This window comes from Sceloporus occidentalis, unplaced genomic scaffold, assembly GCF_023333645.1.
Source record: "Sceloporus occidentalis isolate IW3139 unplaced genomic scaffold, rSceOcc1.0.p SCAF_4, whole genome shotgun sequence".
Lineage (NCBI taxonomy): Eukaryota > Metazoa > Chordata > Lepidosauria > Squamata > Phrynosomatidae > Sceloporus > Sceloporus occidentalis.
In genome coordinates, this window is record NW_028316984.1 from 49,943,627 (window position 1) to 49,955,779 (window position 12,153).

The 12,153-nt window shown below is 38.4% G+C and overlaps 1 protein-coding gene across 12 annotated transcripts in view; it reads right to left on the reverse strand.

The window, feature by feature from the left end:
• Positions 1 to 12,153, reverse strand: part of FMNL2 (formin like 2) — a 267,683-nt gene that overhangs the window by 101,637 nt on the left and 153,893 nt on the right. For all 12 annotated transcript variants that reach the window (XM_089520017.1, XM_089520020.1, XM_089520011.1 and 9 more), the window contains exon 3: positions 4,466 to 4,546. In XM_089520017.1, coding sequence (XP_089376143.1) covers positions 4,466 to 4,546 — 81 coding nt within the window. The remainder of the gene's footprint in view (positions 1 to 4,465; positions 4,547 to 12,153) is intronic.

Here is a 12,153-nt window from a genome sequence, read left to right on the forward strand (position 1 = left end):
CCCTGATCCGCCGCTTTCCAGGCCGCTTCCCCGCGGCCTGGAAAGGGGTATCCTTGGGGCTTCATGCCCCAAGGACACCCGACAGCGGCGGGGATGAAGAGAAAGGGGCCGCTTGGTCCCTTTCTCATTTGTGTTGCTAGTGCAGCCATGTAAAGGCTGTGCCCAGTGACACAAACCTGGAAGGAGCTCTGTTTCGGAGCTCCTTCCGGCACCGTGGAAAGGGCGCCCCAGGCATCCTCGCACGGCGCCAGGACATCACTTCCGTGTCACTCCATTTGGAAGTGGTGCGGTCGTAACATCCCAATGGCGGCGCCCATGTAGAATGGGTGCCGCCATTTTGTACGTACTAGGTACATACTAGGGTTAGGGATCCAGAAAGGACACCCTTTTCTAACCCTAGTATGTACCTAGTACGTACTTTTTGCGTGCCTGGAACACGCCATGGTTACCTGTACCAATTCAGAAAAATCTTTCATCCTTGTGTGTTAGTGTGTACTTATGTGTATGCATGTGAGAGCAAAGACTCTATGCAAATATGTGGATGTTTATATGTGACCCCTGCCCATACTGGAGGCAACCATCAACACTGCAACATTTTTATATCAGCAGAGTATATGGTCACATTGAGGACATGAGAAATGTCAGCAGCAGCATCCTCAGCAACACCCAGAAAATTCTGTAAAAACTATTTGATATCCTTAAGATATCAAGAGGGATGCTCTACCCATGTCTGCAGGTGTGTCACCTCCTCCTTTACCTCCATCACAAATTCTGTGTGAAAAGATTTATTTTGCTGCCCCTTGAAAATATTCATTCATATGGAGAAATCTATAAAGTTTGCTGAATAGCTGCAGAGCTCCTGATAAATTTCAGCCATCCCTTATATCAAGAATGAGATATTGGGTGAGACTTGGAGGAGGCCACACTGATAACCACTGAAGTGCTTCAAGTCAGGCTCTTCCCATTCTCCCTATCACACTATATAACAGTCACATAGCAACGCGGGACAGGCAGTGGGATTGTGTGACTTGTTCCCAGTGTTCTACAACCTTGCATGCAAACTAAATGAACAGCTACAAGGAATATTGTGGTATTTATACAGTCATCTATCCTTCTTTTTCCCCCCTGAAATCTGACAATTAATTCTTCAGATATCAATAATTTATACCCTCCCAAAAATTAATCACACAAGAGAATGTAATGTGTTCATATGTGCATCATCATGAAAAGTCACTTTCTTTAAGAATCTCTAATTTGTCTATAAATTTCCTCATTGTACATCATTATTTATCCTATTTACAGTATGCAGTTTGAGGTAAATATGCCATGGTGCATAACTGCTCATACCATTTCAAGGTAAAAGAAGAATGGGAAGATGTTCATGATTTTCTTATTAGTTCCTATTCCAGTGGCTAAACCTGATCAGCCTTGGCCAATGGAAATGACAGCACAGTACATTTGGCCATCATATGCAAGGCTCCTTTGGAGTCAAGCTTCACACTAAGCCAGTTCAGGTTTTATAAGTAAGAGTTCATATAAATGTAAATTCCCACTTCTTCTGCCCTAATTGTTCAGACTGCCAATGGAGATGGCAAATAAATATTGTTTTCTAAATATGAATGCATTAGTTCTCTGCACTGAATGCCCAGTTGCTTAAGTTAAAAGAGGAGTAAGTCAGCCAGCTATCTGAGCAGAAACTCTTCCAGGCACTTTCCGTGTGAGGTGGTTTTGAACTTTTGGCCTATACATGCTATGGTCTACAACCCTTAAACAATGTGGTGCATCACTTTACTCAAGCACCACTAAAACTTCATCCTATTCCAGAAGTCTACAGCATCTATAGTACTCACAAATTCTTTCCTGGTGACCTACAAACACAACCTTCAGTGCCCAGCCAACCACATAAGCATAAAATTGAGTACAATATTTTCACCTTTTAAAAATAAAATGCAGGGAAGAACATTTCTGAGCCTTGATAGGTCTTTATTTTCCTGTTTCTGAAAAGTAACTAGAATAATAGACTTTTGAGGTTACTTTTTAAAATGTATCTCAATTCCACTGGCCTACAGGTACAAAGCGCATGCTCCTTTCTTCCACTGTCTTGCCACCTGAGAACTCACAATGGAGTATAAGACATCAAGCAACATAAGGAATAGTACAAGGTAATGTCTGAACCATGTGATATCCATTGTCTACATTTGAGTGAGGCAACACTGCCCTAAATAAAGAACTAACTAAAAGTGTACAGTTGTGCTGGAAGAAGAGTAATGTTACCTCTTGCTAAGTTACAGCAGAAACCTACTATATCTATAATTTAGTTAACCAGGAAAGGAATGAAAAACAAATAAGTAATTATTTATAACAAATTACTTCCAAGCTCTAATACATGTCTAAACGTGAACAAATCCATGATAGACAGCAGAACAGAGGACCTGTCCAGCATACATGAACAAGCTATTACAGCCTTGGAATGTCAAGGAGGAGGACAGTGATGAAGAAAATTAAACGAGGCTTAGCCATCTTCAATAAATTTGTTCACTAAATTGTTCAATGTAATTTTTGGTTTAACTTCTTTTTTTTCAATTTTTATTAAGCAAACAATATAAACACATACAACATCTATACAACAACTCACATCACATATAACAAATAACAATTCAATCCCCCCACCCCCATAACCAGCCCCCATCACTCTCATAATCATACCTTCCTTCTTCCTTCCATACCTTCAATCATTCGACAAATTAAAAAGACTTCCGAAGCAAACCCAAACCGTTTCATTTTCTTACTGTTTCCTTTCTACTTTTCCTTCTTTATTTACTTTAAATATCTGTAATTTCCAATTATCTATTTGACGCAATAGCTTGTATATCCGTAATGCCCAATAACTTAATTGTGATTTATACCTAAACTGTCTTTTCTTATTTTATTTTATTTTCCTTTAAGGAAATTATTATATCAATTTAATTGGATATACGTAATCAGTTCTCTTTCAAGAAGCCCTTGTCAATTTTATTTTGGATATTTGGCCATTTCTCAGAAATATAATCAATAATTATTTCCCAATCTTCTTTTTCTATATTGCCTTCCTTCCTTTCCTGATCTGAGTGATATCGAGTGTTTCCTCTGTCCTCCAATTTTTTTGATGTCAAATCCGTTTCCATCAAATCCAATAGTTTTAAAACCCATTCTTCCATTCCAATTTCTTTACTAACTTTCCAATATCTGGCATATACTAATCGTGCTGCACTCAACATATAGAAAATTATTCTTCCGTGTTTCCTTTCGGTTTCATCTGATATCATATTTAATAGAAGGATCTCTGGTTTAAGACTTAAGTTTAACTTGCTAATTTCTTGTATTCCATTTCTAATCATTATCCAAAATCTCTTAGCTTCTTCACACTCCCACCACATATGAAAGAAGGTTCCTTTTTCATTTTTACATTTCCAACACCAATTTAGTTCATTTCCATATATTCTTACCAATTTATCTGGTGATAAATGCCATCTGTAAATAATCTTATAATAGTTTTCTCTAATATCTTGACAGGTAGAATATTTAAGTCTTACTTTCCACGATTTTTCCCACTGTGACAAGACCAAAGCTTTTTTACAGTCTACCGCCCATCTTATCATATTATCTTTTATGATTTCCTTTTCCAACCAGTATTCTAATAGTTTCTTGTATATAGCCGATAAAGCACCCAACTTCCCCTTTAACATAAAATTCTCTAATTCCGTTGTTTTCCCTGTAAATCCTAGGGTTTTTTTTTTTTTTATCTTCTCTGAATTTAGATTTGATTTGATGATACAGAAACCAATCACAATTATGGCCCTCCTCCCTTAATTGTTCCTTAATTTTTGGTTTAACTTCTAAGTTATTCATTTAAGGCGGTGGTTCCCAAAAATTGGTCCTCCAGGTTTTTTTGGACTTCAGCACTCAGAATTCCTGACTGTTGGCTAAGCTGACAGGGCTGCTGGGAGCTGAAATCCAAAATTCCTGGAGGACTTCAGTTTGGGAGAAAATGATTTAAGCAGAATGTGAGAACATCAGTCATACACAAACCTTAGGTTCCCAGACTGAAAACTGGAAAGTATTCCTGTACCTTTAATGGCTGTGTAGAAGAGAGAATTTCAGCAGTGTTGTTTTTACATGACAAGCAGCACCAGCAAGTAAAGTGAGTAACAGGTTAGTTTCTGCATGAGTATGTTTCTGCATGCTAGGGGCAATCCATCATAATTTCCCCTGAGAATGCTTACATTCAGTTGTACTTTCTGCAGGGAGTTATATTTTGGTGTGTGGAGGAGGTAAGTAGTTTCAACAGACCCGTAGGCCCTTTCACTGGAAGCACCTTCACCTCACCCTCACCCTCCCCATGCTCAGCCTGAAATGGTACAGTGCAGAAAAAGCTGCATGGTTTGGTCGAAATGAGACAATATATTTTTAATGCAATAACTCTTACCTTTCTTGTTACAGCTGGATCAAGATAGCCTTTTAACTTCTGTATATATGTATGAGGAGGATTCTTGACTTGAAATCTTTCCTGTGGGGAACAGTAAGAATCATTAGTCATTTAAGCAGTTACTAGATATGCACTGTAGCTACGCACCATAGCTAAATACTCCACACTTTACCCCCTCCCCAATTTAATTAACATTTTATCTTCCATTTTTATGTACTGTACTAGAAACTAGAACAAAAGCCTAGGATCAAACGCTCTGAATGAATTAATGAAGTTGTAATTATAAATAAGATACAGTTGTGTAGTTTAACAACATTTCTGATTCCTGGGTCAGTTAAATAGGGTGATCTCTGGAGAGAGAGATAGAGAGACAGACAGAAAGAAAAAGAGATGTGGGGGGAGAATAAATGAATGCTTTGAAGCAAGGACTGTTTGTAGTTTCCATGTCAATAGGGCAGTGCATGTATACACTCTTGTCTTTAATCTAAATTTTAAAGGAATTATCCAAGGTGCTGATTCCTACTCCAAAAATAGCTCCAGCACTTTGAATAGTTAGGTCCACAACCCAGAGCAGATTCATCATCACACCGATATGGGATGTATCCGCTGCCACTGTTCTGAAGACCAGGAAGCAGTTGATGCAATTAGGACTTCATGTTTATTCTTCTAGATGCAATTAGGACTTCATGTTTATTCTTCTATGACAGAATCTGTAATGTTTGCGACTCTAGCAATTATATTAAAACTGACTGACTCTGAATGTCTTTATCTTGGCACATCCTCTTTATGATTTTGCAATAAATTTTAAATATTTCAGAAAGAAGTTTAATATCTTAGGAAGCTGAAATGTCTGTTCTTTTGGAAAAATCAGTGCTCCTCCCAAGCATAAGAACTGATTAATTACCTGAATCCATATTTATTTATTTTTTAAATTGCAGCTAATAACCTGGCAGCAATTTGTTAACAGGGATACAGGTTTTTAAAAGGTAGTCACAACACGATGGTAGTTTGTTCTATAGTTTTCCTTCCCTTATTTTCTCTGTTTCTCTTCTTTTTAATATCTATTCCTTTTTCAATGATACTTTAAAAACTGATGACTGCTTTGGCCCTTAATCTAACTCTCCTTTCATTGGGGCCTGCAAAAGTCCTAAACCACTGTTTGGCTGCTGTGAGAATCTGAATATGAGTGAACAACCTAGCCATGTTCCAAGCATTCAACCGAATGCATGTAAAGGACTCAATGGAGGTGTCAGTTTGATCATGCATGTCAGTCCTGCCCCTGGACATCAGTGACCACTTTGCAGCACTAAAGACCTATTCATGTTGAACATGAATCTCTGTGGAAAACTTTACAACCATGTCCTGTTACAGAATTCCTATGATAGGAACCCTACCCTATCAAGGTCCCCAGCAATGGAAGCTCTGGAACCATGTCTAACTGAATGGGGTCGAAAAGCCTTTCGCAGACTTCCACACTTCACATGCAGAGGTCTCTGACACTCCCAAGTGCATGGGCACTTTTGGGTGACTACATCCCCAATGTCCTTTTAGCAATCCATGTGTGAACAAGGCTGCATAAGCTGAATCCAGACAAACAAGGCCAGGATTCCCAGAACAGATATAACTTATTCTGGGATAATGGTGCAGCCTGTTATGGGTAGATTAGCATTGCCACTGAAAAATCAAATGAACAGATGGGGGAAACTCTTAGAAACTATACTACTCCTAGAAGATAAGGGGACATCAGTGGCCATGAGTGATTTCCCCACCTCTTCCTGTGGAAAGGAGGGAGGGAGAGAATTTGGTCACAGCAATTCATGCCTTAATAACCTCTTCTACAAATTATTATATATGCTAGAAGTAACAGAGCAGCCATTTAGAAGCTAAAGCAAAATATAGCAGCTAGACTTGCATTAAGAGTACAGCATGATGTAGTGGTATGAGAATTGGACTAGGGCTCTGGAGAACAGGGCTCGATTCCCTGCTCAGCAATGAAATCCACTGGGTGACCTTGGGTAAGTCACACTCTCTCAGCCTCAGATGGCAATGGCAATGGCAAGCCCCCTCTGTAGAAATCCTTCCAAGAAAATGCCTTGATAGGTTCATCTTAAGATTGCCATAAGTCAGACTTGAAGGGACACAACAACAACAAACACTTTCTAGACCACATTACATTGGTTTTGAAACAACTTCATTTTCCTGTTTTTTTATTTGCATGACATGCTCTGAGAACCTATTGTTGATGCTTCAGGTATCATGCTTAATGGCATCACCAGGGACCACATTGTGTCACATCACCAGGTGCCTCTAACCCCCTATTTCTTAAAGGTGGCATTTCTTAAAGGCAGGCAGAAAAACATACAAATGTTATCTTGCTTATTCAGTTCCTTAACATGACTTTGGACAAAATGACACATAACATCTGGAACTGGTGCATGTCACAGACATAATATTGGCAAGGTTAGAGTGATGCCTTGGATTAGCTCTTGGGACCAACATGATATCACAAGCCATCATGACACTATACTACTATTACTGTGTCCTATCCTTAGCAGCCTTATGCTGGTGCTTGTGTTACAGAGTCCTCTTCTTATTTAATTTGGGGGTTAACACAGCTGAACTTAACAGAATATGCTTCCAAGTAAACATACACACCACTTATCTGCAAGCTTAGTTTTATACTTACTTACCACTACCTTCAATGAACTACTGTGGGACCAGAGGATGGCCAAGTCAGATCTTCAGAATCCCTGGCTGGGAGATTATGGGATCTGTAGTTACAAAAAGTAACTTTGCCCATGTTCTGTTCAGAATAAACAAGTTTCTGAACTATGATCTCCAAGTTTTATAATGGCAATAAACATAAGCCATCTCCTACATTATGATTTATTTTCTTATCCCCTGGAGTATGGGTAGGACATTTCAAAAACTTCCTTTATGTTTACATGCTAATTTCATAATTACATATTGTGGCAAAGTTTGGAGCACTGTATGCTGCTTCTGTACGGTATAAGTGTTTGCTTATCTTCTGTAAATATACATTAAATTCACAATACTGAATTATAATACAACATCAATTTTTTTCTGTCAGCAAAAACATCCTGCATATTAATATTCTTATATTAATACCTATCTCACATCAGCACTATGAATGTTAAATATTGATAAGCATTTCCTATTTGAAGACTGAAATAAAATGTTCTCTTATTTTGTTAAAGCAGTGATTCACAGATTGCACGGTTTTAATACCTATTTCTGTGAACACCTGTTGAAATACATCAGAATGAACATCCTATTTTCTTTGTCACAGCATTTCATCTTTATCTTTATTCAAATGTCTCCATGGGTCAAAGTAATTCTAGTAGTTTGCTTGCATGTAAGAATCATACACTAAAATTTTATCTTATTAATACTGACTTTGGAAATATAAAGTGTGAAAATTAAATTGTGAAAGGCTATTATCTACTAAATGTTTATAAATATGAATTCTGCAAGCCTAGAACAAAAGGTGGGACAACACTGGCTATTTAACACTGATGCCATCATATAGGCTCAGGACAGACCACTGAGAAACGGCAGCCTGCCGGTGCCTGTTTTTCCTCCGCAGGGATGGCCCAGCCCCCAAACGGCATGTCATCACTGTGGAACAAAAACAATGCTGTATTTCAGGGTTCTTTCTACGGCGCTACAGTGACATTGCAAGTGCACCATTGGCGCACTTGAGACGTAAGTGATGTGCAGCACTTACGTCACAATGGCAGTAACGCTGCCACTATGTACTAGGGTTAGGGACTGTGTGGTTGCCACACGGTCCCTAACCCTAGCATTGGCACTGGTATGCCACTTACTGGCAGTGTGTACCGTGCCATAGATACCTTCTCTTCTCTTTGCTCCCCAGAGTAGTTGTTAACTGTGCTCAAATGTTGCATATATGTGCATTGTATGTTTCAAGTGGATAAATGCATAGCATTTTTAACTATCTGGTGTGTTCAGTCAAAGAGGCTGTGGAAAACAAAGAAAGTCACCTCTGACTTTGTTCCTTCCTACCTTCCCCACCCAATACTAATTCATATCTTGAGTTTCAGAAGAGATTGAATTATCAATCCCCATTAGACACAAAATATGATGTAACATTAGCCTTGGTGAAGTTTAGTGCTGATGTTAACTTGTAAGTGGGGCTAAAGCTGGTTTGCACATTAGAAAGAAAGACATGACAGAAACTGAGAATATTAAATATTACTTGATTTATGATCATTTTAAATGGTCCATTTTATTTTTATTTAAAGCATTTGATGACACATTTTCCAATTCAAAAGAATCCAGAAACAGTAAAAACAATAAACCTACAAAAATATTGCATTTGGTTTGAACCTTCTCAAAAATCAAAGAGGTCTTCTGATTATTGGCTAACAGGTTCTAGAAGTGACAAAGGTGTTTGTATCTTGCACATGGAGAAACATAGAAACCATCCTAGCCTTCCATTAGTAATGCTGTGCAAGAGCCATGTAGCCATATATATCATTCACAATATAATTTCTATGATTTTAGAGCTAGAAAAATGGCTATCAACTGAAATCTCCATCACCAAAATGTTCCTGATGCAAAAACATGGAGACTTCTGGAGGAATCTATTGTTCTCTGCCTACAAAGAGGCCTGTGACCTCACAGGAATGGAGACATATTGGACTGCAAAGACAGGTCCCTGTTGAGATGCAAATGGACTTTAAATTTCCCGGACTTCGAAAATCTCCCTATTGTCGTATGGTCAGAAGGAGGAGGAGCCTGCCTGCAAAAAATATCCTCCCCATCATAACTTCTTTACTAAGGACTGAAACAACATGCAGACACCTGACTAACATCTCCAATTGTTTTGTTTTGTTTTTCTTTCTCCTGTTTGGTTTGTAACATTTGCCTGATGAAGAAGCCCATGGAGCTTTGAAAGCTTGCAACAAGTATATTGTGCATTTTGGTTGGCTAATAAAAGGTATCACTCATGGATTTTGGTTTGTAACTGAAATAGTTGTTAACTATGTTGGTTGCCTTCCAATTGCCAATATGGATGACTACATGTGAAAGATTAAGACTGTTCACATAGATGAGAATCAGCTCTCAATTTATGTGAGTCTGAAGCAGCTAAGAGAATAAACAGAGAACTTCACATATTGTTCCCTGATGCATACATTTCTTTGACCAACCATGAGGGAAAGTGCTCAGTGAATCATAAGCCTGGCATGCATGAGCAGTAAAATGCAATCATTAGTTAGAAAGTCATATAACAAAAGCATGATTTTTCAGCCAACTTTCCTTGAGCAGACAAATATCTCTTCTACAACTAATGGCTGGAGAGAGCACATTACGCTGCTGGGAATACTCTGTTCAAACTTGTTTACAACTGTTGGAAAGCTGTTCCCTGGACTGTTACTTCATATCTCTCTTCTTCTTCCTCTTCAGCTTCTTTCCTTTGCTTTCTGCTTCCCAATAAAGAGTTCCAGAAGCCCTGGCTTTTGCTGGAGTCTTCCAATTGCTGCTAATAAATACACTCCTGGGATCTACAGTGAATGCAGACCAATAACACTTCCAGACACACACTTGCAAGCAGATTAAACTCCAAGTCTGAGTTAAGATGTGACCTATTTGAAAATTGTTTAACTAGTGGTCAAAGAACAATTCAAGGGCTTGTCATTTGGAAAAATGAGAAGAAAGATGAGATTTGAGCTAAGTGACTAGAATGGTAAGAGGTGACTTCAAATTGTCTCAACATGTTGTATTTGGAATTACTGGAAACAGGCTTAGGATGTTCTGAACTGATTTCCCATTTTCAATGTTCATATTACAAAGTGATACTTAAATGTATAATAAAAGACTTCTTTCTACAGCAACAAAAGACTTTGTTCTCAGCTTTCAAATAAAAGGAGAGATATTTTAATAAATGCATTTAGCAGGCCAGGGTGGCCCCAGATTTACTGTGTTCAAGATTTTTCTTTGCTTGTAATTCAAGATTAGGTGTGAAATAGCAGAAGTTTTAATACACACATCTCAATCTCAATGTCCTATGCTGAAAGAAATGGCATACCTTCTTTGTTTTGAATTCTCATTGATTCGCAAGCAAATCCAAATTGTAAACACTGCTAATTCTCATCATCTTCAAAATGGAGTCATCCAATATGATTTATTAATTTACTGCATTTGTATCACACCTTTCCTTCTTTAGGAAAATCAAGCCAATATACATAGAGCTAACCTTGGGGGCAGAGCAATCCTATGAAGTAGGCTAGAGGGAGTTAGTGAGTAACCTAGGATTTGAAACCCAAATACAAGATTAATTCATTCCAATACAAGGAAACTCTAACTAAATGCACTGGTATTTCAGTGTATCTTCAGCAACATTCTACACCTGCAACTCATGGTCTTATGAAACAAACCTTGCTTGGCCATGCTATGCAAGGCCATGCTGCACCTACCTACTTACCTACCACCCAGCATTAACCCTGATAAATTGTTTACAGATTGTCTAAATCAGAGATATTTTCAACAGATCAATAGTTCAGAGTATGAAGTAAAGTGAAGGGGAGAGAAAATATTGTCATCAGCTCTTGAATATCTCAGTACAAAAGAGCATGTAGACTGCTTTCCCCAGCCTGGTTATGGTGGGAGCTGCTCCAGCAAATATGGTGTTTGGAGAAGGTCACTACAGACAGTGGCACAGTAATTATGCCCTTAGCATGCAAAAGATAAAAAGCTAACAAACAAAAAACCCAAGGGTTGCTTGTCTGTAAGTAGACAGTCAGCAAAAATTCTGCAAGCTATGATGCAACCCCAGATCTTACTCATTCAGCCAAGATCATCACTACCATATATAAAACTATCAATGCATGTTCAGGGTGAAAGAATAATAAGAGGCTGGTACTGAACAAGTGAGCCTCAACCACACTGCTACTACATGACAAGGAGCAAATTAAGAGATACAATTCATCTTCTCTGTAGTAAATAAATTCCAGATTTGAGTTAAATGCTGTCAAGACTGAACACAGATCAAAATGTGGCTGCCAGCTTTGGATGTTTCGAGGGCAATGTGTGGGAACTTGTGTACTGGGTCAATCAGCATTCTTAGTAAGTAAACAGAATCATATGTTTACTAAAATAAGACAGCGCTGCTATATTAATCACTCTCTCATTCTTTCTATCCCTCTGCCAGTTTCTTAGTTGTTGCTTTTGTCTCATCCCTTCTTTTGTGTTCTTCAACCAACATAATTTAGACTGTGAATCCCTTGTCACCGAGGCCTCCCATACTGCTTTGTATCAGAGAACTCAGCTGAAAGAACTTATTCTTTCTACCATACAAACAAAAGTAAACAGATCCACCTTCTATCTTATGGAATTAGGCAGGGGGCTACCAGGGATAGAGCATTTTCTATTCTTGTACTTTTTACTCTTAGACACAATCCAAAAACCTATCTGCCAGTGTCTCCTCCTTTCTTTTTTATTTGGTCAAGATTTTAATACTTTTATTGTTTTACAGATGACATCCCATTGTGCTTTCAGTTGTAATACAGTGTACAGTGGGCCTCAGATATTTGCTTGGAATTGGTTCTAGGAACACCTCACCACACCCCAACTACCGTAGAAACCAAAATTTGTGGGGGACAGAATATTTTCAAGCCATGGATAGTTGAATCTGTGGATGTAAA